General features: G+C 38.4%; 1 protein-coding gene across 8 annotated transcripts in view; it reads right to left on the bottom strand.

Moving 5' to 3' along the window:
* The window catches only part of RTTN (rotatin), a 180,895-nt gene extending 157,333 nt beyond the window's left edge, over positions 1-23,562 (bottom strand). For 5 of the 8 annotated variants that reach the window (XM_054244299.2, XM_035271327.3, XM_035271326.3 and 2 more), the window contains exons 1-10: positions 23,491-23,562; positions 22,973-23,160; positions 21,897-22,074; positions 19,964-20,053; positions 17,500-17,590; positions 15,693-15,807; positions 14,313-14,463; positions 11,274-11,439; positions 8,469-8,650; positions 6,028-6,143 (exon numbers count right to left, since the gene is read on the bottom strand). In XM_054244299.2, coding sequence (XP_054100274.1) covers positions 6,028-6,143; positions 8,469-8,650; positions 11,274-11,439; positions 14,313-14,463; positions 15,693-15,807; positions 17,500-17,590; positions 19,964-20,053; positions 21,897-22,074; positions 22,973-23,160; positions 23,491-23,521 — 1,308 coding nt within the window. In that variant the 5' untranslated portion in view covers positions 23,522-23,562. Of the gene's footprint in view, positions 1-6,027; positions 6,144-8,468; positions 8,651-11,273; positions 11,440-14,312; positions 14,464-15,692; positions 15,808-17,499; positions 17,591-19,963; positions 20,054-21,896; positions 22,075-22,972; positions 23,161-23,490 lie in introns of those variants that run through there. The other 3 variants (XM_078346992.1, XM_035271328.3, XM_078346994.1) reach the window with 2 other exon arrangements.
* Between the last annotated feature and the right edge of the window lie 3,667 nt (positions 23,563-27,229).

Genomic DNA, 27,229 nt, shown 5'->3' on the forward strand with positions numbered 1-27,229 from the left:
TGGCTCACGCTTGTAGTCCCAGCACTCTGCAAGGCCACGCTGGGCAAACCCCTTGAGGTCAGGATTTTGAGACCATTCTGGTCAACATGGTGAAACCCCGTCTCTACTAAAAATACAAAAAATTAGCTGGGCATGGTGGCACATGCCTGTAATCCCAGCTACTCAGGAGGCTGAGGCAGGAGAATTGCCTGAACCCAGGAGGCGGAGGTTGCGGTGAGCCGGTGAGCCAAGATCACGCCATTGTACTCACTCCAGCCTGGGTAACAAGAACGAAACTCCGTCTCAAAAAAAAAAAGAAGACCCAATACTATTAAGATGTCGATTTTTCCTAAATTGATCTACAAATTCAACTCAATTCCATTCAAAACCATAGCAGGCTTTTTTTGTTTTGTAGAAATTGACAAATTTGATTGATGTTGAAAATACATTTATTTTGGCTAAAATGGCCAAAACAACTTTCTAAAACAAGAACAAAGTTGAAGGACTTATACTACCTGACTTCAAGACTTACTATAAGCTACAATAATTAAGTCAGTTGGGTATTGGCATCATAAGAGAAAACTGATCAAATAGAGTCCAGAGGTAAACCCATATATAGTCTGTTGGTAAGAAATTTAGGCAAGAAAGGATAGTCATTTGAACAAACAGTGCTGAGAAAGTAATTGTATACCCATAAGAAAAAAGTTCATTCCTTACCTTGAACTATATACAAAAATCAACTCAAAATTAATCAAAGATCTAAAACCTAAAGCATTATGTAATATTTCTAAAAGAAAACACAGGAAACATTCTTTGTATCTCAGGTTAGGGAAAGATTTCTTAGATAAAATATCAAAAGCATGATCCATAAAAGAAAAACTAAGAAACTAAACCTCATCAAAATTAAGTATTTCTGCTCTTCAAAAAGCTAAATGATCATCTCAGCAGAGACAAAAGAGATCTGACAAAACACAATAATGATTCACGATCAAATTTCAATACACTAAGAATACAGGAAACTTCCTCAACTTTATAAAGGCATCTACAAACTACAAAAGTAGTAGAGCTAATATTATATTTAATGGAAAGACTGAATGCTTCCCCTCTAAGATCATGAAGGAGGCTCTCACCACATCCATCCAACATTAAACTAAAGGTTCTAGGCCAGGGTAATTAGGCAATTCAAAAAAATTAAAAGGTATCCAGATTGAGCCGAAAGAAATAAAACTGTATCTATTCACAGATAAGATGATCTTAAAACTGTTTTTATTCATAGATAACATGATTTTATAGGTAGAAAATCCTAAGGGGTCTACCCAGAAAAAAATAAAAAGAAAAGAAGAAAATAAACTTATCAGAACTAGTAAGTTCAGCAAGGCCACTAAATAGAAGAGCAATACACAAAAATCAATTGTATTTCTATATATTAACAGTGAACAGGAACGATCCAAGATGGCTGATCGCTAACATCTCGGGATTGCAGCTCCCAGTGAAAGCGCAGAGAACGAGAGGACGCCACACTTTCAGACAAATTGCCACACTTTCAGACAAATTTTGGATGCTCATGGAGCAGAAGATTCCCAGTGGAGGAGCTGCACAGGTCGCCAGCGCAACTCTTATGGCCGGCGCAGTGGTTTCGCCAGGCACCTCGGCATGGCAGCTCTCGTGCAGAGTAAACAGGACTGGTTCCCCTTCTGACTGAGGTTTGGAGGAGCCACACGGGTTGCCACTGAGACTCTTGTGGCCGGCACAGCAGCTCTTGGTGCAGAGTAAACGGGACTGGTTCCCCTGCTGACCTAGGTCTGGAGCTCCGGGAAGGCAGAGTCACCTATTACGGTCTCAAGAAGGAAGCCAGACTGGAGATTCCCAGGCAGAAAAGCACCATCAGTCTTAACACCGCTGTTTTGGCCGGTGCAGTGGGTTGCTCATATTTCAGCCCTGGGAATTAACAACTTGGATGTCCACTCAGAGACCTAATTTGAAAGTTGGTAATTACAAAGACGACAGGTGGATAAATTTACAATGATGGGAAGAAACCAGCGTAAAAAGGCTTAGAATACTCAAAATCAGAATGCCTCTCCCTCTAAAGAGGATCACAGTTCCTCATCAACAAGGGAACAAGACTTGATGGAGAACGAGCACATCCCATTAACAGAATCAGGCTTCAGAAGATGGATAATAAGAAACTTCTGTGAGTTAAAAGAACATGTTGTAGCCCAATGTAAAGAAACTAAGCACTTTGAAAAAAGGTTTGAGGAAATCCTAATGAGAACAGACAACTTAGAGAGAAATATAAGTGAATTAATGGAACTGAAGAATACAATATGGGAACTCTGAGAAGTATGCACAGGTTTAAACACTCAAATTGTTCAAGCAGAAGAAAGGATATCAGAGGTCAAAGTCCAACTTAATGAAATAAAATGAGAAGACAAGATTAGAGAAAAAAGGCTAAAAAGGAATGAGCAAAGTCTCCAAGAAATATGGGACTTTGAAAAGACCAAATTTACGTTTGATAGGTGTACCTGAATGCGACGGAGAGAATGAATCCAAGATGGAAAATATTCTTCAGGATATTATTAAGGAAAATTTTCCTAAACTAGCAAAGCAGGACAATATTCAACCCCAAGTAATACAGAGAACGCCACAAAGATATTCCTCAAGAAGAGCAACCCCAAGGCACATAATCATTAGATTCACCAGGGTTGAAATGAAGGAGAAAATACTAAGGGCAGCCAGAGAGAAAGGTCAGGTTACCCACAAAGGGAAGCCTATCAGACTTATAGCAGATCTCTCAGCAGAAACTCTACAAGCCAGAAGAGAGTGGGGGCCAATATTCAACATTCTTAAAGAACAGAACTTTCAGCCCAGAATTTCATATCCAGCCAAACTAAGCTTCACAAGTGAAGGAAAAATAAAATATTGTATGAACAAGCAAGTACAATAAAAAGAGATTTTATTACCACCAGGCCTGCTTTACAAGAGCTTCTGAAAGAAGCATTACACATAGAAAGAAACAACCAGTATTAGCCTTTCTAAAAATATACCAAAAAGTTAAGAGCATCAACATAAAGAAGAATTTACATCAACGAATGGATAAAACATCCAGTTAACATCAAATGGCAGTAATCCTAAATTTAAATCAACTAAATCCCCCAATCAAAAGATACAGCCAAAACCCAACGGCATGTTACATCCAGACCCATTTCACATGCAAGGAAACACAAAGACTCAAAACAAAGGGATGGAGAAAGATTTACCAACCAAATGGAGAGCAAAAATAAATAAATAAATAACTAAAAAGCAGGAGTTGCAATTCTCATATCTGATAAAAATAGATTTTAAAGCAACAAAGATATAGTGGTAAAAGGATCAATGCAACAACAAGAGCTAACGATCCTAACACCCAGATACATAGAGACTTAGACTCAATGAGACAGAAAATTAATAAGGATATCAAGGACTCAAACTCAGATCCGGAACAAGTAAACTTAATAAATATTTATAGAGCCCTCCACTTTAAATACACAAAATATACATTCTTGTCAATACCACATCACACCTACTCATAGGTTTAAATGAAACATTGATTGGCCATTATTAATACCCATTTTTTTAAGAATAAAGCAACATTTCCATTCTCTCTCCCTCTTTTTCTTCCTCTCCTTCACTCCTTTTTTTTCTTTCCTTCTCTCAAAAAAAGAAAAAAAAAAGAAATCAACTTGTAGATCTCTAGATCCAGGTCGGCAATGTCTCTCTCATTGCCTGATTTCCTTCCTTCCCTTCTCTCTCTCCCTCCTCCCTTCCTCCCTTCCTGCCTTCCTCCCTTCCAAAAAAAAAACAACTGAACAATCCAAAACATTTTTAAATTTTTCATTCACAATGGCATTGAAAAGAATAAAATACTTAAGAATAAGTGCTTTAAAAAGACCTAAACTTCCTCACTAATAATTACAGAAGATGCTTAATATCATCAGTCACTAGGGAAATACAAATTAAAACCTAGTAAGATACCATTACGCATTAGAATGCCCTCTCCCCCACCACAAAAAAAAGATGCTGAAGATGTTGAACAACTCAATGTCCATAGGAATGTTATTTGTAATAACTAGAAAGAACCCAAATGTCCACCAACAGGTGAATGGATAAACAAACTGTGGTATGTCTAAACAATGTAATACCACTCAGAAATAAAATGAATAAACTACAGTAAGCCTTCACTTAACATGGTCAACACGTTCTTGGAAACTGACTTTAATGAAACAGCATTACAAGTTCCATGCCATTTCACTAAATGCTGATGGAGAAAAAATAATTGGGTGTGTTATAAGTCCATTTGTTTAAAGTCACAGTTTCCAAAAGCCTATCTACGATGTGCTGAGTGAGGAATTGCTGTACATTACAGCATGGCTCGGCCGAGTGCGGTGGCTCATGTCTGTAATCCCCGCACTTTGGGAGGCTGAGGTGGGCGGATTACTTGAGGTCATTCTACCATAAAGACACATGCAGGTGTATGCTCACTGCAGCACTATTCACAGTATCAAAGACACTGAATTAACCTAAATGCCTGTCAATGGCACACTGATTAACACAAGTGTGGTATACATACTCCAATGAATATTATGTAGCCATAAAAATGCATGAGATCATGTTCTTTGCAGCAACATGGATGGAGCTGGAAGCCATTATCCTATGCAAACTAATCCAGGAACAGAAAAACAAATACTGCATATTCTCACTTATAAGTGGGAGCTAAACAATGAGAACACATGGACACAAAGAGGGGAACAACAGACACCAGGGATTACTCGAGGGTGGAGAGTGGGTGGAGGGAAAGGATCAGAAAAATTACCTATTGGGTACTATGCTGATTACCTGGGTGACAGAACAATCTGTACACCAAACCTCCATCACACACAGTTTACCTATATGACAAACCTGCACATGTATCCCTGAACCTAAATAAAAGCTTTTTTAAAAAGAGCGTGCCCACTTAAATAAATCTACCCTAGAGACATAACTGTACATTTATGAAATAGCATAAGCTCATTATTTATTGTACATAATTAACGATAACATCCATCAATAAGAGGCTGGGTTAACAAATACACAATGAAGCATTTGCTATGTATAAAAAAGAATGAGAAAATCTCACGTGTAGATAGATAGGGAATAATCCCCATACCTACTATTCTATGCATGCAGGACATATTTTTTAAGTAATAAAAATAAGGTGCAAAAGAGTGTATACAACATACTACCTTTTATGCAGGATGGGGAGAGCATAAGAACCTACATACTCAGTTGCTTACATTTGCAAAAATAAAATAGCAACAGAAAAAATAAGCCAGAAAATAAAAACGACTACCAATCAGGAAAACATCTTAAAGGTAACCGAATGGCAGGAAGGCATTGCTGAGCTACATTTTTATGAAGAAAAAACAATTCCCAAAAGTGAAAACAAATATAATTGTATGCTGAATTGGTGACAGAAGCTTTAAGGCACAGTATTTTGACTATATATCCCTAGTGAGATTAGTCAATGTCAAAAATAACTGACAGGAAATCTAGAAATTTTTATTAGAGTTGTTCATAGTAATGTAAATATTGCTGTTCTGAAACTATTTTACGTATGTTTAAGGTCAAAGCTAATAGGCAATTATGCTGACATTGCTAGGAATGAAGACTTTCTACAAGCAAGTGCAAGGATAAGAAAAAGAAATTTAAAATGAGAAAAATAGCAACATAAATTCACGATCTTTAAATATATATATTTCCTAATTGTTTGTAAAAGGAAATAATGGTATCACAGTAGCTATAAGCACCTCTAATGGCCTGGTTCTGGTCTTAATATACCTTTCCCTATTAGAAGTAACCAGAATCTTTGGAAAAATAGGCCTGCTCCAGGCTATTTATAAAATAAGCCTGGGACATACTGAGTCAAAAAGAAAAAAAATTTTGAACACTAATGAGACAATGAAACCACCTTAAAAGAACCAAAATTTTAAAAAATACTATTCCCTATATCCCAAAGAAAACACTGATTCTCACCATATCTATACCAAAAAGGCTGCTGTCATCCCAGATATCTGCTGAAACTGCTTCACCAATAAGTGTCATGTCCACTGCAAGCAATTCCAGAACTCTTATTATCATTTGTCTGCTACCTAGGAATACAAACAGAAAAAAGTAAAGGAGAAAAAGTTACTTAACTTTAAAATAATCAGCTGAATACCATTTTACTCAATTTTCTAGTTAGTCATTCTCCAAAATTTTTTTTTTCTAATGTTCTTAGAACTATAGGGAAATCACAATCGACATCCACACTTAAGACTTCTGTTCCAGTCACAATACTACTTTGCTATATAAAAAATCAAATACATCTATAATTGGGAAAGATATTGAAAGTAGCAATAATCTAACAACAAGTATTGTGAGATAGATTAAAATGTTTTTTCAAATCCAGAGACCATCTGTGTTACATGTAGTATGTGACAAAGCACCAGAAAAGTTAAGAAAAAGTATTCCAACAATTTCTACTTAGTACCAAAGGCTTGAGCCTTCTCATAAATTAATATTTTCCCACATAGGAGTTGCCTGGGAAGCTAAGCTTGGACTGGAGCAACTAAAGGAACAAATGAACATGCTGGCACTTGCTAAAGAAGCTTCAAGAAACTCTATTTGTACTCACCTTAAACTCCAAAAACTTACCAAAGTCACTCCCACCAAAGCAACCTCGTTTCTCCACAGATAGAATAACAAAGACTCCACTTCGATTATCCTATGTGAGATGAACATTCACACAAGACTTTCCCGCCCCACATCCCAAAGCTTAACTTCGAATGAATCAAAGTAAAACAAACTACCAGAGTGGAAGGATCTAGATTAATTTTTTCACTAAAACAGCTGGAGCAAATTCTCTTAGAAATTTCTTGGAGACTGAACAGTTACAAATCATGCCATAATTTACCACAAAAGGGCAGGAGAACATTTAGAAGTTTTTATGTTCCAAGACATAGCTTATAATTATAAATCTGACTTTTTAAAGCAAATTAAGAAAAGGTTAAATGCAGAATCATTAAAGTCTAAAACTGTTCTTCTCAGCATACCAGGCAAATAAACATATGTACTGTATGATGCCAAAGTTCAGATCTTCCTTCATTTCACATTATTATTATATGAATTAATATAGAGTCCCAACTAGTAGAAGCACTTACTCACTGAGTAAAATGTATGGGTATACAGTTTCCCTCAGGATAAAAACATTTTAAATGCTTTCCAAATATACACCTTCCTACTTCTTTCTCCCCCATCAACTCCAGGTAGCAAAAAATAGCCACAGGACTCAAAGAACCATTCATTAACTTGGAATGTATTTCTTTACTTTGCCAGTATAAACTTAAAAGGGCAAAACTTGCTTATATTTATATCTTGACAAGTTTATCAAATGCTGAAAATGTACAGATTTTGAGAATAAAAATCATTACTGCTTTCTAAAACTTTCTTAACCTTGCAAAATGCTAAAGTATTTAAGATCATGGACTTTAGATTCAGAATTGTGGGTCAAGTCCCTGCTCTTAGCTGCTTGACTTCAGGCAAGTTTCTAAACCACTCTAAAACTCAGCTTCGTCATTTGTAAAAATGGAGATAAAATTAGTAACTACCACTATTGGAGGGAAAAAATGGGTTGATATGAGGAATACACGAAATAACGCACACAAAACCACGTATGACAGTAGAACCAGTAGGGACTAAATACATGATACCTGTTGTTTTATGACTAGACTCAGTAGGCATCCGCCATGTTATTGCTGTTACCATTGTTCAGTAAAATTACAACTAAATACCAGTGTATATCTCAGTAAACCTCTTCAAATTTTCCTAGCACATCTGAACAAAAAATGTAATCTCAAAATATTTCTCGATTTTTAAAGAAAAATTACTACAAAGGTAAGAATTCAGTTTTGAAGTTTTGTTTTTAACATGTTAAGTGGCTGAAGGAGTCAGAAATGATTGAGAAGAGTGAACAACTGATAGCTCTTCCAAAAATTTCCAAAGGGAAAAGGCCAGAGGCCAAAGGTTTTTATTCTGGCCTATTCATGCCAGTCCAGCTTTTATAACTTCTTCCAGTTTCTCTATGTTGTCAGTGCTCAAATTTAAAATAGCCATACAATCCAAAAAGAAAAAAGAGAAAAAATAAGATGACAGCAAGAACGCAAAAAATGGATAGATAAATTCTACAAATAATAATACGTGTGAAAGTCTATGCCAATAAAAACCCATAAAATGGAAGGACTAGCTGAACAGCCCTCCATGCCATCCATATTTAACTTAAAAATCATAAAGACCTTATGTTTTTAGAAATTTGTATCCCAAAAAATAAGTAAATATAGATTTCAAAGGCCCTAACATAGAAGAGAAGGAAAATCCTAGAAAGAAATACAAAACAAATACAAATTATATTAGAATTATGATTTCAAAAAACAACTAACCTGTTCTTAAGAGAGGAACAGCTGATTCCAGAATGGAGACACAAAACTGGGGAAGACTGAGCTGCTGGAATTGTAGTTCCAATGTGTCTTCAGTTTCCAGCTCTGGCAGATCTATGTGTCCCACATCCAAAGGTGAATGAACGGATATCCTAGAGTTAACGTGAGCATGACTACTACTTCCACTGCAAAAGAAACAAATGATAAACCTTGTATATAGAACGTCCCCAAAGAGATTTACTGGATATCTGCTGCCTGGCATATTAGAAGCCTCATACAAGTCACAACTCTATTGCTTCATTCAACAACTCTTCTGAGCCCTGGAGTTGGAGACTGCAGTGAACTGAGATCACACCACTGCACTCCAGCCTGGGTTACAGAGCAAGATTCTATCTCAAAAAAAAAGAGGGAGAACTCAAAATTGCAAATGAAGCCAAAAATGCATGTATATTTTGCTTTTCAGGCTGATATCTCAAAACACGTCAACATTCCTATAGTAGCAATCAATATTAGTACTGATAACCCACTCATTTCTAAAAGAAATCAGATTAATAGGAAGGCTCTTTTGTAATCAACTTGTATAGACAAAACCGATAGTTCATACAGTTTCCTAGATTTTCTGAGTTTCACCAACCGTTCTAAGTAAGCCAGTGTTAGCAAATGAAGGATGCTTCCAGAAAAACCTCATGGGAAACATGTTACTTAGTTTACTACATTCAACATCAGTGTAATGACTTCAAAAATGCACCCCAAAAATGGAACATCCCATCATCCTTGGCTTTCTTCATTAAAAAATTCCCACCCTGGATGTAAAGAGGTAGAGAAAGGATTTAAAAACTGTAGAAAAGCTAGAGCCTCACATTTGCAAAGATCCTCAAAACTTTTGATTTTTGAGGTGATCCACAATTGAAGCTGAATCATAAGAGATATATTAATGCTATGGAACATTTAAATCTGCCCAAATTATATACAAACATTGTCATTTCTTCAATTTCAAGCACTCCAAAATATGGAAACAACTCGGGGTTCTCCATAATTCTGAAAGGCCACATGAGGAAGCTGTTCACTCAGGAGTGAAAACTTAATAAGCATGCAGCACACAAGAGAATGAGGCAGAAAGGCTTCATGACCGATCAACCAACTACAATATAAGAACTAACAGCATAGACTCTCCTAGCATATTATTTAACCTTAGCTCTGCTCTTTACCAACTGTCATGCTCTTAACCTCTCTAAACCTAAACCCCAGATTTTTCTTTAAAACGAGGATGATAATAATGATAGCAATCCTATCATATAATTCTAATCCTATTCTAGGACAAGGAGACAAAGCACGTAAAGCACAGGGCGTAAAACCATGCACACAGCAAGCATGAATTGGTATTAGCTTGTAACAGCAGTAACAATATTGCAAGAAAATAATCAAGCCAACAGACAAATCCTCATCTTACTGAATATTTTTTAGAATGACACTAAAGAAGAGGCTAATATGTTTTTAACATGTTTGCAGCTGAAGGATAAAGTAAATACAAATACCACACCAATCCTTTTAAGCAAAGTTGGTGTATGAAAATCTGGGGGCCAGGCACTGGGGGCCAAGCATGGTGACTCATGTCTGTAATCTCAGCACTTTGGAAGGCCAAGATGGGAAGATCACTTGAGCCCAGAAGTTCGAGACCAGCCTGAGCAACACAGTGAGACCCCATCTCTACAAAAAATAAAAGGCTTAGCCAGCCAGGCACAGTGGCTCACGTCTGTAATCCCAGCACTCTGGGAGGCCGAGATGGGCGGATCATGAGGTCAAGAGATCGAGACCATCCTGGCCAACATGGTGAAACCCCATCTCTACTAAAAAATACAAAAATTAGCTGGGTGTGCTGGTGCATACCTGTAGTCCCAGCCACTCAGGAGGCTGAGGCAGGAGAATCACTTGAACCTGAGAGGTGGGGGTTGCAGTGAGCCGAGATCGAGCCACTGCACTCCAACCTGGCACGTGGTGACAGGGCGAGAGTCTGTCTCAAAAAAAAAAAAAAAAAAAAAGGCTTAGCCAGGGTGTGGTAGTACACAACTGGGATCCCAGATACTTGGGAGGCTGAGGCGGGAGGATCACTTAAGCCCAGAAATCAAGGCTATAATCATGCCTCTGCCCTCCAGTCTAGGCAAAAGAGTGAGATCTTGTCTCCAAAAAAAAAAAAAAAGGAAAAAAAACTGTATTTACACAAACAAATAAAATTCCACAAACTGTTCAACTTGAAGGAGTCTTTATTTCATAAAAATATTCTCCAACCATTCCTTTTAACAGTAAACACTTATGCATTTGTTATAAGACTTACAAAAATATGTTTAAAATACTATCAAAAATGTATCTATCATTTAAAGCTATGCTTTTACACTAGATCGTATTCTATTTGTGGCTGGTAAAAACAACTTAGCTGGTCAGAATACTTTCTTTTTTAATGAAATACAAACAGAAAATATAGTTTGGTGTTTCTAACATGGAATCAGAATACTATTTTGTGGGACACATACACAAACACACACACACGCACACACGCACACACACACATATATATACATAAACAAGAGTATATGTTCATGTACTGAGCACTGAGTTGCGATGTAATATTTATGTGTCCTTACTGTGGATCATGGTCAAAAAAAGTATGAGGCCAGGTTTTAACATAAGGCCTATACCTGTGTTAATGTTTCCAAAAAAAAAAAGACAGAAAAATAATTATCTCCCTCTGACATTAACACACACAAGTTAACTGGCACTTCTCATTTCCCCGGAGACACTGCTAGCAGTCACCTCGAGGACACTGCATCCCAATCCTGGCCATCTCCTCTGGGTCGCTGGCCTGTGCGCCCAACCACTGAAGGCCGAGGGCTGCTGCTTCCTGGGGAAGGATTCTGGGAATGATGAGTACCTCTTGCTTCATGACAGTAAGATAAAGAAGAATTTTGGGAAACTGTGTCTGAGGAAATAGAAAAAGAATAAAATTATCCCTAGTAGAAATCAATTTCTGACTATGTAGTATTTACGTATCATTCTTCCAAAAATATTAACAAAATTAAGAAAGTAGGAATCCTTCTATGGGGTAAAAATAAAAGCAAAGATCAAACTTTTCTATAAGTATTCATTTAGCACATGTAGATTTATGTCTAACTGACCTGATCACATGGGACCCTCTAGCTAATGGTATTCACTAACACCATCAGTGACTACCGAAGCAGGAAAACACGGTATCATGCATTCCTCTGCTTCAAACTCCCCAAGAATGGCTACCTCATACTGTAGCCAAAAATTAATTCAAAATGGATCAACAACCTAAAGAGAAAAGCTAAAGTCATAAAGCTCTTAGGAAAAAAAAAAAAAAAACAAGTATAAATCTTCACAATCTTGAATTTGACAATGAATTGTTAAATATTTCATCGAAAGCACAAACAACCAAAGAACACACAGATAAATGTAACTTCATCAAAATTTAAAACTTCAGTAAATCAAGGAACATTACAAGAAGGTGTTAAGATAACTTACAGAGTGGAAGAAAATACTGGCAAACCATATATCTGATAAGGGTTTAATTTTCAGAATACATAAGCAACCTAAAACTCAACAATAAAGAAAACCGTTCTTGGCCAATTTTTTAAATAGGCCAAGAAACTTAATAAATATTTCTCCAAAGAAGATGTATGAACAAACAATAAGCACATGAGAAGTCATCAGAGATTCACTGGTCATTAATCATTAGGTCTTTAGAGAAACGCAAATCAAAACCATAATGAGATACCACTTCACATCTACTAGGATGACTATGATTATTTTTAAAAAAGAAAAAAAAATGAACAGATTAGAGATGATGTGGAAAAACTGGAAGCTTCATATATTGCTGATGGAAACGTAAATGGTACAGCTGCCGTGTAAAATACTTTGGCGATTCTTCAAAAAGCTAAAGATAGAGTTTCCATATGACGCAGTAATTTCACTCCTAAGTATTACCCAAAAGAAGTGAAACCAGGCACTGAGCAGATACTTGCATGCCAATCTTCACTGAAGCACTATTCACAACAACTAAATGTGGATACAACCCACATGTCCATCAACAAATGCATAGATAAATAAAATGCGGGCTATACATGCAATGGAATATCATTCGGCCATAAAAAGAATAAAGTTCTGATACAGGCTACAATGGGGATGAAGCTTGAAAACATTACAAATAAACCAGACACAAAAGGGCAAATATTGTATGATTCCACTTAGATGAGGTACCAGGAAAAGACAAAAATCAGAGACGGAAAGTAAATTAGAGGTTACCAGAAGCTTTGCGGAAAGAAAAAATGAGGAATCATTGCTTAATGATTAGAGTTTCTGTTTAAGATAATGAAGAGGTTTAGAAACAGTGGTGATGGTTGCATAAAAATGTGAATGTAATTAATGCCACATATTGTACACTTAAAAATGTTTATAATGGCATCTTTTATATTATAAATATTTTACCCCAGTAAAAAAAAAGTATTAGGTAATAAAAGCATTTACAGTCAGAGAGAGGGGAAAACTAAATAAACTCTCTAAGAGCTTCTCACCACACTTCAAAGAAAATACAAAATCCTTACAAAGATCTGCAAGCCCCAATATACTCTGGCCCCTCACTACCTCTCTGATCTCACCTCATTCTCCTCTCCTGCCCAGCTCACTGCACTCCACTGTCCTGGGCTTTATTTCAGCTGCTCGAGGACATCACCCTCAGTGCTACCTGGAGGCCTGACCTTCCCTGGGAACACTCTTCTTGCATCTCTTCAAGTGGACAGTTCCTTGTCACCCTTCAGGTCACCTCCTCTGAGAGGCTTTCCCTGACTATCCTAAATGAAGCTATGTTTACCCAGTCACGTTCTGTCACATCACCCTTTTTATTTCCTTCAAGTGCTTCTCCTTCTTTCAAGCAAACTTGATTATTTGTTTAACATATAAGCTCCTAAGGGCTTGGATCTTACTCATCTGGTCAGTGTTATACTTCCCTAGAGGCTAGAATATCAGGGGCATATAGCAGGTAATAAATACATATTATTAAATACATTAATAATTCTTCAGAGATATCAATGATTTTTAATCAACATTATAACTCTTTTTCTGTTGAGGTATGGGGTACCCAAAAGCTATTATCAATCATTGGCATAATACCATGCCCTCTAATATCTAGAATAAAACCAAAGTAAAACATAAATATTCAAGTAGCACAGGATCAGTGAAAATCCCAATGAAATAGGGATAAACTAGGAAACATGACAAATGGCTATAATATTTGACTTTCAATGTAGATTGTACAAGCACACAAAAATCCTAAATTGTAGATACTGTTTTGTCAAAGCGGGTCTGGTACTCTATTTGGGCATTAGGTGGCGCTTTTTCTCTGAAAAGTCTGGCATTATAACACTGACTATATCCCATGTTGCATAAAAACACTTTTCATAAAACTCAGTTCAATATTTTTCAAACTAAACAATTTATTAACACTATATGTAACTCGCTCAAATGCCCAGAGTCCTATGTGAATAGCCACACCCAGAATCCCAACAACACTGTTCATATAGAATCTCTGCAAGTCTGGCAGAAAAGAAAAACACCTTGTAAATATCTCTTATTAAAAAAAAAAAAAAAAAAAAGGCTCAAGAGATCATGGCGGTTTCTGTCCTTCATGCAGTCTGTAAAGATAATCATTTGAATACAGTTAGGAATGGGGAGTTTATATTGTGAAATGCATACACGATAAACCCTAACAGTAACTATAATGGAAAGCTCCCAGAAGAATCTACAAATTACACCAGTGGCTACTGCACGGATAAATACCCTGTTTGTTGGAGAAAAAACCTGGATCTCGGTGAAAGTGAAGTCTGCTTCTTAAATATGTGCACAGCTGCTGCAGGCAGGACACTGACTGTAATGCGAGGCGATGTTTCCCATCTCCTCCAAAGGCCAGTTTCAACAGAGATAAAAGGCTCTGAAATACAGAAGAGCAGTGAAAATGATTAAGGGAACAAAGTGCTCAACTTCAGAGAAGAAAGTGGAGCTTAGGTAAGTAAGCTTAAGTGAATAATCAAGAGCAGTAAAAGACGTTGCCAAATATTTGTAAGACGTAAGAAACAGAAGGGGGCAAAAATGACCTGGCATAAGGCAAGAAGACGGGTCAAAATATAATAAGGCAATAACATTTAAATAGAATAGTCAGTGTTTCCTAGTTCTAAAATCTGTTAGTCGAGTAACCATTCTGACAGAAGACAGGAATTATTCCCCACTCAGGACATCACATTACAGAGAACATTAAATATCACAGCAAGCCCTTTTCATCTCAAGCATCTAAATCATTTGACCACATTTTGGTAATTAACAGCTTTCCTCTGCAATCATTTGCCAGCTTTGAGCCTATGTATTAACAGTTGCCACCCACTTGAGTCCACTTCAGCCCTGTCAGTGTGGAGCAGGAATGCTAAGGCATGACTGGCTGCTGTGGAGATGCCACCATCTTCCACCCTGGATCCCTCTCCCTCTACCATATAAGCAATAAACTAGAAAAAATAAAAGAATTCATCTATGTTACTCATGGCTACTATATTTCCCCAGCATGTAACACTGAAGAAGCAATGCTATACTTTTTTTTTTTTTTTTTAAGACGGAGTCTCACTCTTGTTGTCCAGGCTGGAGTGCAGTGGCACGATCTCCCGGGTTCAAGTGAGTCTCCCGCCTCAGCCTCCAAAGTTGCTGGAATTACAGGCACCTGCCACCATGCCCAGCTAATTTTTGTATTTTTAGTAGAGAGAGGGTTTCACCATGTTAGCCAGGATGTTCTCAATCTCCCGATCCCGTGATCCACCCGCCTCAGCCTCCCAAAGTGCTGGAATTACAGGCATGAGCCACTGAGCCCGGCCTATTCTTACTTTTAATAAAGGCTCCTGTACAACCTGTTTTCAAAGTCTACTCTACCCTGTAGGTGACCCATAAATGGTAACTCAAAGAGTCCAAACTGGACTGCAAGTGTCAAATGAAGCTACTACTATTGGAAGAACTATAACTATCCAAGTTCATGAATATGTGCTTTAAATAGCCAAATACTTCACTTTTTAAATATATGAGTACAAAGTTCCTTTCCAAGAACTCTTACACTGCAAAATTTGCTGTACTGCAAAAAAGTTCTCTACTTCAAAATCTAAAACAATTAGAGAGGGCACTGACCTGAACAATTTTTGGCCTTTGAAGGAAAATCTCAGCAGGAAAGTCTTGCATGATAACGTCCTTCAGTAGTTCACAGGTGTTCCAGATTAAAGTGTGGTTACTACTTCTTAAAGAGCTACAAAACACAGTGTTAATCATTTTTAAGAAGAGTTCATCTGTTCCAGATTCTAAGGAGCCTACTGACACGACAACTCCATCAACAAAGCTTCAGGTCTCAGCTGAGATATCATTTCTCCAGAATAGCCTTCCTAGATCTTTTCCCTAACCAATAAACAACTCTAGGGCAGTGCTTCTTCCACTGTCCATTATTCCATGATAATGATAATTTCAATGATAATTTTGCATTCCCCCCGACCCTCTTCAAGAGCAGGAACTACATCATACTAACCACTGTACCCACAGAGATTATCAAAAGGCTACAAAATGAGTTCACTGAGGTCAAAGAGCACAGAATTCTAGAAAATCTACCAAATAAATTAAGAAATGAGACAGAATAAACAATAAATACAGAGGTAAATTCTAAGAATTAAAGTCCTTACTGATCTTGCCTACTCAAGGTGAATCAGATTAGGACTCCCCTCCTCTCCCACACAAAGGACACCTATTGACTCCACCCACTTAGGATTGGCAGTTGTTCACTCCCCACCCCAAAAAAAGCACACTCCTTCTCTCAGCCCAGTTCCATTACACTGTCCACCATTCACCATGCAGAGGCAGGCATTAAAAATTACCGCCATCTCTGCTTCAGGGACTGACTCAAAACTGAGAGACCAGACAACCTCCTAATCCTTTCCTGTGTGCACTCAATGTCTTCAATATGTTGTTCCAAGAGAATTCACTGATGCTCTTGGAAGTGTCATCATTAAAAATGATTTAATAGCATCCAACTGTAATCTGGCCCTAGCCCTAATAATTGGTCTTTATTTTCCAGATTTATACCCGAAAAAATGCAGACAATTCATGTATTATGGCATTCATGAAACTATGCGAAGTAAATCTGGACATTAAAACACTCTCCAAATTTCCAGATATCAGCTATTTACTCTTGCAGATAGCAATCAATTAACAGTCATTACACCGCATAAGATTGTATCAGTGGTACCCAGCCAACTCTACATGGTATAATTCGCCTCCTAATGAAGCCCACATTTTGAAACATATTCTGCCAAAAATACTACGTTTATGGTTAATTTTCCATTTTTATTAATCAAAGGCATAAGCAGTGGCCAGTAAGAGAATCTGGTCTATAAGAGGAAATTCCTGTCACCAAAGACTATACAAGATTCCAACCACAAAAAGAAACTTGGGCCAGATACAGCAGCTCACATAATCTCAGCAGTTTGGGAGGCCAAGGCAGGCAGATCACCTGAGATCAAGAGTTTGAGACCAGCTTGGCTAACATGGGGGAACCGCATCTCTACTAAAAATACAAAAATGAGCTGGGCATGGTGGCGCGTGCCTGTAATCCAGCTATTCAGGAGGCTGAGGTAAGAGAATCACTTGAACCCAGGAGGTAGAGGTTGCAGTGAGCCAAGAGCCTGCTATTACACTCCAGCCTGTGTGATGGAGTGAGACTCTGACTCAAAAAAAAGAGAAGAAAAAGAAAAAAGAAACTTGATGTGGAAATTGATTAAAAGCAAATAGGAATTTTTCTGGCTTGCTCTTTGAAAAACAAAAATCGTTCAAATATGACCATTAATACCCTTCACAGCCACTAGTATCTTTTCCTGGTAAAACATAGAGTAATAACTATCAAACAATGACTATAAGTGAACAAAAATACCTAAAAATACATCAAGCACTGTACCTTTCATTAGAGGAGAGAACGTGTCTATCTGTGGTGGTCAGGGGTAGCCAAGGAAATATAGAAAACTTCAAACACTTCACAGTCTGATTTACTGTAAATGGAATGGCAAATCTTAAGGTATCAAAGAATAAAGAGATGACAGATTCACAATGTTAAGGGTAAGCTTTCTCTTTAAAATAAGCCCCAAAATAAAGGCTATATCATACAGTAACCTAAAATATACCAAACAAGGTCAGCTGCAAATTTGTTCTATTACAGGATAAATTAGAAAGTTCTCTTTTCATAATTGAAACAGAATTTATATGATATTAAAATAAATATTAGAAGAAGAGCATTAAACACAATCCAATACAGACTGACATACAAAGTTTCAATTAAATTTTCTATTTTACCCTGTGGCTGACCAGAACATCAAGCTTAAATTCAACATAAAAGGAACTGACATTTAGGGAAAACCTCAACTTTTAGAAATTAAAAATGATAAAACATAATGATATACTATGTCTAGTCATGTTTAAATATCCTATATGGTGTCAGGTGTTTTAAATCTCTATGAAGATGACTTGAAGACCGTAAGGTCGAAAAACGAATATCAGTGTTCAAACAAAATTTAAAAAACTCCGAGAAAGCAACACGGTTTTAAACTATCCCCATGCAAGTTATTTTTAACAGATCTTATATAGTACAAGTTAAGGTGGCAACACTGAGAAATAGCATCTACATAAGTCCTTCCAAATGGCAGTCTTTCTGCCAAATGCTTTGAAAAGAGCATGGAATTGCTAAATGTGGATAGCAGTATTATTAAACTCCCAAACATAGCACAGTTACTTCTTTCAAAAGTGCTAACATAAAAGCAGGGTTTACTCTCTAAGGAAATAAGGAGAGGTGGGTGGAGGAAAGGACAAGATTACACCACACAGTAAAAATGTATCCAAAATAAGCCAGACCATCAATCAAGACAAACTGCAACTCACATAAAAGTGTAACAATCTCAATCCCCCTTAATGTTTTCATGGCTTCATTCAGATACCCATCCTTTACCAACCTAGAGACTCCCCCTCCCTTCAGATGTCCCTCATCTTGATGGAATTACACCTCAGCAGTCTGGCCTCAAAAACAAAGCTTGCTACAAGCCTGACAAAACTTTTCAAGAATGCAAAGGTAGAGTTTTCCATTCTTCCTTATGTTAGTCCACCTATGAGTTTCCATGAAAGCTTTTTAATAACAGAGGCTTCCAAATGGAGTTTATTTGAACATGTGACATCAGCAGATATAATCTCGGACACATCCTTTTCATCTTAACTATGCAGGCAGGAAAACGCTAAGTACGTGATTACTTAACTATTTCCTAACTGCCTCTCCAGGGACAAAGTTTTCAACCTTTCTAGTATCAGCGTCTTTACCAGTAAAATGGGGTCACTAATCATACCAATCTCAGAGAGACTCGCAAGGATTCATTCATTCCTTCAAGGATATATATACTGAGTGCCTAATACAATCTGGCATTGTTCCAGACACTGAAAATAAAGCAATGTTCACAGCTATCATCAAACTTCCAACAAGGGAGACAAACAAAGACTAATAATGTGTTAGGAAGAAAACTACACATAAGAAGTGATCATTGGCTAGAATCATCAGGAAGGTCTCTGATGAGGTGGCATGTGAGCTAAGACTGAACATAGCCAGATGGATGGACATGAGATTCCAGATTCCAAAAAAAGGGTTGTAAATTCAAATACTGTAATTAACTGGTGTGAGGAAATGGGAAAAGAAGAAACAAAGATGATCTTCAGTCTCTGGCAGGAGTAACTGGATAGACGATACCATCAGTAAGCTGGAGAACAAATGAGATGACACATGTGAAGTGCATGGCACAATACCTCAAATAATTTACGTTTAGGCTGGGCGCGGTGGCTCACGCCTATAATCTCAGCACTTTGGGAGGGCAAGGCAAGTGGATTGCCTGAAGTCAGGAGTTCGAGACTAGCCTGACCAACATAGTGAAACCCTGTCTCTACTAAAAATATAAAAAATTAGCCAGGTGTGGTGGCAGGTGCCTACAATTCCCAGCTACTTGGAGGCTGAGGCAGAAAAATCACTTGAACCAGGGAGGCAGAGGTTGTGGTGAGCCGAGATCCTGCCACTGCACTCCAGCCTGGGCAACAAGAGCAAGACTCTGTCTCAAAAAATAATAGCAATAATAATTCATGTTTAGCAAGCACAAAGCACTACTGCCACTACTCCCATCTATCTACAGAGTTGCTCAAATATGGTTAGAATAACACAAAATTTTACCATTTAGTCTCGATAGCCTAAACTAACTTGAAACAACTAAAACACGTGACAGTAGTTTGGTGCTGAAACATTTAACTTTGGTAAAAAGACATCTTCACCATAATGAAGAAAAGTCCATTAATTTTCAACTGACCAAGTCAACAGGATTGACTTCCCTACATATACACACCCACTGGTCGTGGCGGCACTTCCATCTGCTGGTAATTACTTTTATCTTGGGGAAAATATCCTTTTAAGATTTCAGGATTTTTTGATAATTCTGAAAAGAAAATAAACATTAGTGCATTCTCAATTCCTTATTTGCTAAAAGTGAACCTTACTTTCTTTAAATAGTAATGTTCTCTCTTAAGTATTGGAATCATTTTTAAAACTTTTTTTAAAAAACTCAGCTTTTTTTCTCTGAATGACCTTTCGCCCTAAAGAGGAAAACATGTGCACATCGAGTCAATTTCCAATGAGGCGCTTTCTCCCACTCTCACTTTCACTGTTAGCCAAACACAGCTATTTGTTAGAATGTACACAAAAAATGTGCTACAAAGTATTCAAGGACTATTCCTCTACCCTTCCTAATCCATCGCCCTCTCCCTTTACTCCAATTATATAGTTCCTCATCACCTCCATTTTCATTCATACCTTTAAAAAAAGTTGCCAAAAACAAAGGAGTCAAACATTATTTTTCAAATACCTTTATCCCTGTAACATAAGATTATACATTCAGCAGTTCAGCTCCAATGAGAATGAGGAAAAGACCAAAACTATCATCTGTAATTTTATGTTTGATGTTTTCATGCCAATAGTTCCTCAGACTAATAAAGAAAACTAACAGCCTCCTAAACCATTCCTCTACTCTCACCTGCAAGGAATCAGATTAAAAACTCACAATGTAGGATTCCACTTTATCTGTGATGTCTTAGAAACTGTAAAATATATTGTTAGAGATCACAGGTTTGGGAGCCAGATAAAGCAATGTTAGAATCCTGCATCTGCCACAGATGAGAAAACTGGGTGCTTTGGGGCAAGTTACTTTATGTTTTTCTTCTCAGCTATAGGGTAAGACTAATAACATCTCAGTCAAAGAGCTGTTTTCAGATCCAACAAGATGATGTATTTAAATCAGGTTATTCAAAGCCCCACAAGAAAACTCAGTAAGTGACAGCTGCTATTGTTGTTGTGAACAGCAGTATCCACAGCTGAAGCTGTAACAATCCTGGTAATGGTAGAAAAGAAAATATGGTCTAACAGATAAAGCACCAAAACTTTTTTTTTTCCTTTTACTACTCAATCACAAAAACTGCATGAGCATGTTTTTCTTCCAATCAATTAAAATCCATTTCTCGTGCAAGGCACTATCCTGGACGTTAAGAACAACACAACAATAACAGCCAATATTGCTTCGTTTAATATAGTCCGGGCCCGATGCTAAGCGCTTTACAAAAGACACTGTCTTATTCCATCTTCATGACAATTCTATGAGAAAAGTGTTCTTATTATCCCAATTTTTAGATGAGAAAACTGAAGCCTGGAGGGGTTAATTACCTTAGCCAAGGTCACACAACTGGCAGCAAAACTGGGACTTAAATCCATGTCTCTTTGCCTCAGATTTTAACTAGTATATCATAAAATACTAGTTAAAATAACTAGTATGGACTGCAGCATATAAATATACTTTATTATGTCATTTTTGACTGGTCCCCACTGCAAAATCATGAGCTAGGACAGATATTATTATACTCCAGTATGAAGAACAAGGTCAGAAATACAAACATAAAGCACTAGGAACAATGTCTGCACATGAGCGCTCAAAAACATGCTGCTATTGTCAAAGAAATAATCTGTCACAACGATCTCATAAAAGCAAAGTCACTGGCATCCTTTAGGCCTGCCCAAACAAGCAATTAATGCAAATGCACCATCCTTTGACTAACAGTAGAGGAAGGGGAAAAGGTCAAAATCATTTAAGTCAACACAAGAAAAATAAGTTTGAGGAAGGTGGGAGAAATCCTTTTTAAAAAATATCTAATGTCCCTTTCCTTAAAATTTACCATTAGAATCAACATACTTATACTTTAAAATAGTCCATCAAATTAATTCCAAAGAGTTACCCATTTGATTGGTTTGGTATGAGGCGGAAGATAGTGCAGGAACTTCCGAAGGAAGAATGAAAAGTCCATCCAGAATGCCGTCAATTTCAGCCTGCAGATTTGGCTCCACGTTAGATCGAAGCTTAGATAAGAACTCCACTGCACCAAAATCAACCAAATGTTGGACTGCTGGGGGATACTAAAATAAAGAGAATAACCATATCAAAATCCCTAAACTTTAACCTTCAGTAATCAAAACATGAAATTATTTGGGGTATACCAGATGTTCCTTTTTTGAAAAAAAAAAAAAAAAAAAAAAAAAAAATTCATGGCTCTGCCCCAAAGTAAGGCACTTCCATAAGGAGCACATACACCTACAAAGACATATATACAACACTTGACAACATTTATGGAAGATAAGCCAACACACTGCACACTAGAAATGCACACTATCAATCCCTACTCTTATTTTTTAAATTAGTTACTTTTTTCCACTGACGCTCACCTTCTGGTCCCACCCACAATCGGTCAACAGGATGTCAAAGTAGTAAGATTCCTCTACCATTGTACAGTGATTTCGTTTTGAAAGGTTAAACTTACACTTTGGTATCTGACCCGGACAACTACCTACTGTTGAGGTAGTATAAGAATACAAATCTAAAAGCATACGGGAAAGCAACTTAACATGGATATTTATGAATCATGGTTACGTAACATCACTTTTAAACGTGCTCCCTTTCATACTGACACATCTAATTGTTAAGATGTAAATATCAGAAGACAGGTACAGAATACAAATAGTAACCTCCAAAGACAACTCCAAAAATCAGAACGTAACAAAACTCAAAAGAAGTTCTGTGTTACTTCTGAGCACAGCAGAGACCACGTGGGATTCAATATCACATCACATATCAAAGATGAGCAATATATACCCAGATGAATTAAAATTCAACCTCTATGGTTGTTAAAAAATAAATTAATTTATTTAAAAAATGAACTTTTAACCCCAGTTATTTAACTTTCAATAGCGTTACAGTTAAATGACTACGAAACGGTCCACTCGTCTGATTATTTTCTTTATTTAGAAATGATCCTACCTTAACCAATCTGCTTAACAAGTTGAGAACCTCTTCCTTCATTGGAACGGACGGGAAATTGAACCATTCCAGCAGATGAAGAAAAAGTTGCCTCTCCTGAATGAGATCAGCGTGGCAGATTAAGTTGTGCTCAATCTTGCAGAGAATACTCTTGAGAGCGCGCTCCCTGATCTCGGCCAGCTGATGACCTGTCAACGCACAGCACAGAAAAATGTCCCGACTGCAAAGAGACGCCTACCCAGACTTTATTCTAAAACCACGTTACTTATGTTGTGGGCAGGAGCGGCGTGAAGACGGAATAAAACAGCTTTTTCAGAGGCAGGCCGCTGGTGCCATCACGACGGGAACCGCGGAGTTTACACAAAGTCCGAGATGGGTTCCCGGGGGTTACCCTAGCAAAGCGGGGGCGAAAGAGGGAGCAGTCGCGGGATGACCGGCCGCGGAAACGTGACACAACCATTCTCAGGAAGTGACCAGGACAGAAAGGTGCCTTGGGAGAGGGGCAAGCTGAAAGTTACCGAGTTTCCTGATGAGCCCCGCCGGGACCATCTCGTCCCCTTAACCTGCCGCCGCCGGAGAATTAAACAGCCGCGCCACTGCGTCCGGCCACAATTAATGTCCTCCGGAAACGCGGCCAGTGGGACGGTGGGTTCCGCAATGCCTGCGCTCAGCAGGAGAAAGAGACATTCCGTGAGCCGTTCACAGCCCTGGCGTCGCCAGGTGAGCTTACGGCCTCACTAGAATCACTACTGCGCGCTTCCTGGACAGCAGTCTTCGTCGCAAAAGGGGGAAGAATAAAGCAACAGGCAAGGGGTAGAACCCGCGTTGGCCGCCGCGCACGTCGGGAGTTGTGGTCCTGACTGGGCCGTGCTACCTGCACGGAGCTCCGGGCCGGCGGCGACGCCCGGAGGCCTGGCGTTCCGGCTTTCAGCGCGGGAATTCCGGCGCTCAGCGCGGGCTGCAGAGGCCCCGGTAGGAGCCCCGCCCACCTGCCCCGCCTCCTCGCTCGGCCACGGATTCGTTCCGGGCCCTGCCAATCTGGTTCTCAGCTCCCAGAACTTCAAGGTTTAGAAGGTAGACTTCTGCTTTGTGGCAGTCCTCCCCATCCCCGACTACTAAACGACGCACTCTAACTGAAATGTACCTCCAAAGTCAAGCAATGCCTTTGGATATCCAAGTTCAGATATGCACAAGCGAGCTGCAAAAGCTGGGTGGGCGGGTGTGAGTGAGCCGTAGAGAGAAAGGGGGCTGCAAAAAGAAAGAAAGGCGGGGCGGGGGGGTGGATTTGTTGAATGCCACCAAAGTTGATTTTTTTTGCACCGCGCACAGTGATCGAGCTAAACAAATTCTTTTTAAAAAAATTCTAAGCAACGGTAAGAAAAACAACAAAAATACATTTGTATTTTGGAGAGCATTTTCTCGCCCTGATCGTTTCACTTTTCCTGGGAAAGGGATGTCAAGGCAGGTAAAGTGGGCCCTCGGTATCTCTAGGTAACTGGTTCCAGGACCCCGGCAGATACCCAAATGCACCCATGCTTAAGTCTCTCTTACAAAATGCTGTAGTATTTGCATATAAACTACACACATCCTCCTGTATACTTTAAATCATCTCTAGATTGCTTACAATACCTAATACAATGTAAATGCTGTGTAAATAATTGTTACACTGTACTTTTTTTTTTTTTCTTATTTTTTTATTGCATTTTAGGTTTTGGGGTACATGTGCAGAGCATGCAATACAGTTGCATAGGTACACACATGGCAGTGTGTTCTGTTTGCTTTCACCCCTTCACCCACATTTGGCGTTTCTCCCCAGGCTATCCCTCCCCACCTCCCCCTCCCACTGGCCCTCCCCTTTTCCCCCCAATAGACCCCAGTGTTTAGTACTCCCCTCTCTGTGTCCATGTGTTCTCATTTTTCATCACCCGCCTATGAGTGAGAATATGCGGTGTTTCATTTTCTGTTCTTGTGTCAGTTTGCTGAGAATGATGTTCTCCAGATTCATCCATGTCCCTACAAACGACACGAACTCATCATTTCTGATTGCTGCATAATATTCCATGGTGTATATGTGCCACATTTTCCCAATCCAGTCTATCATCAATGGGCATGTTTACAATACACTGTACTTTTTATCCATATAATTTTTTACTGTTGTATTGTTATTTTCAATTGTGGGTTTTTTTCCCCTGAATATTTTCATCCCCTGTGTGTTGAATTCTTTGTGGGAACTGGTGGACTGCAAAGGCCTACTACTGTATTCCCATTCCTATTTTGCCAATGAGAAAACTTAAAATCACAGAAGTACCCCCACACAAAGTCACATTAACTAGTGAGTGACGGATTGAGAACCTGACCTCATGTTTCTTTGTTCTATTCATAGTACCTTGCTGCCTCCTCACGTGTGTAGATAAGAGAGTGCTGATCATTGAGTTGGATCTTAAAGACTAAGTAGGAGTTTGCCATACAAAGAAGTTGGGTAAGGGAATTCCTGCCAGAGAAAACTGTATTTGAAAAGGCAAGAATTCAGAGGGAGTGTGTCAAATTCAGGAAAAGTGCAAAATTCAAGGTGGCCATATTACCTCTGGGAAGAAAGGAGGAAGGGCAAGAGAGCTGCTAGCCATGCTGGATCTTCTCCATTCTGCCTTCTGGTGGTTCCTCCCAGCTCTTCCAGCTCTGCAGCAACTGAACTGAATAGGCCAAAAGACTGCACTATCCTGGCTGCCTGGCCCTCTGGCTTCCAGTTGGCTGCCACCAATAGGAGACATCAGCAGGAAATTGGAGAGTAGGAGGAAAGAGATGTGGGTATGAAACCAAGATTCCACTAGCCCATGCCTAAGCCTGCCTGGCCAAGATTGTTAACAGGGGCTGAATTCCTTGACCCAAAGACCACAGCTCCTGATGGGTAGTATACCACAGTGGGCGCTGCACAGTACCAGTTACACCAGCTCAGAAGTGTCCGTAGTTACCGAGGAATGAAGGTGTTAATTATGAATTTGAAGTGTCAAGGTCAAAAAACCCATGACAGTAGGGAAAAATAGTAGAAATAACTTGTCAATGATATTTCTGAGATGAACAATCTTAGATGATGAGAGACTGTAAATGCAGTGGGTAAGGGGCAGTGATACTGTGGAAGAAACAAAAAAAATTGACTTAAAACAAGCATGTCACAAGTAAAATGGGGGTCAAACTATGAAAGGGTTTTATTAGTGTTGCACACAAGGGCAACACAAATATTTTATTTTCTTTTATTTTCATTGCTGAGCATATATAGCTCTTATATTTAAACAAAAATAATTAAATCCCATTCATTACACTCAAAGCAAATAAGTTGTCTATCATTCTCCTCTTAGACTATTGATTTGGCAATTTTTCCTAAAGAAAATCAACCTTCAATTTATTAATTGAAAACACACACACATACATTCTAGTGTATTAACTGCATTTTTTTTTTTTTTTTTTACCAATTACTTTCCTCTTTCTACTAGGCTGGAGTGCAGTGGCGTGATCTCTGCTCACGGCAACCTCCTTCTCCTGGGTTCAAGTGATTTTCCTGCCTCCACCTCCCGAGTAGCTGGGATTACAAGCATGCACTACCATGCCCAGCTAATTTTTATATGTTTAGTAGAGACAGGTTTTTGCCATGCTGGCCAAGTTGATCTCAAACTGCTGGCCCCCAGTGATCCTCCCGCCTTGGCCTCCCAAATTGCTGGAATTACAGGCATGAGCAACCACACCCAGCCTGCATCCTTCTAAGTGTGTTTTTTCTTTTTTTTTTTTCTTTAACTTTTTAAGCTAAAGGTTTTGTTGTTTATATTCTTTCTTTTTTAGTTATAGAGAATTTTAAATTCATGAATTTGCATGTAAAAAAAATTTTAATCATGCATCATGAATTTCAATTTATAAGGTTTTATTGTTCTCAACCAATCTGAAACTGCTATTTTGATACTTTCTGTTTCACCTGAGAGCCATGTAGGAAGGTGGTCTTTAATCACCAAGTCTTTCAGTGAACTTGAGACACAATGGGCAATAGATGTCTGTGGGGATGTACAGAAAACTGTATGTGGTTTTCTTCTTGTATTTACAATGGTTTTTGTTGTATTTATTTAAATGCTGTGTATGAAAACATGTTCAATTTTATGTGTTGATAAATGATGGTGATATATACATGGATTGGGAAAGAGGTCAAGAGTTGATCATACCACTGCACTCCAGCCTGACGACAGACTGAGACTCTTGTCTAAAGAGAAAAAACAA

Source organism: Callithrix jacchus, chromosome 13 (genome assembly GCF_049354715.1).
Source record: "Callithrix jacchus isolate 240 chromosome 13, calJac240_pri, whole genome shotgun sequence".
NCBI classification, from domain to species: domain Eukaryota; kingdom Metazoa; phylum Chordata; class Mammalia; order Primates; family Cebidae; genus Callithrix; species Callithrix jacchus.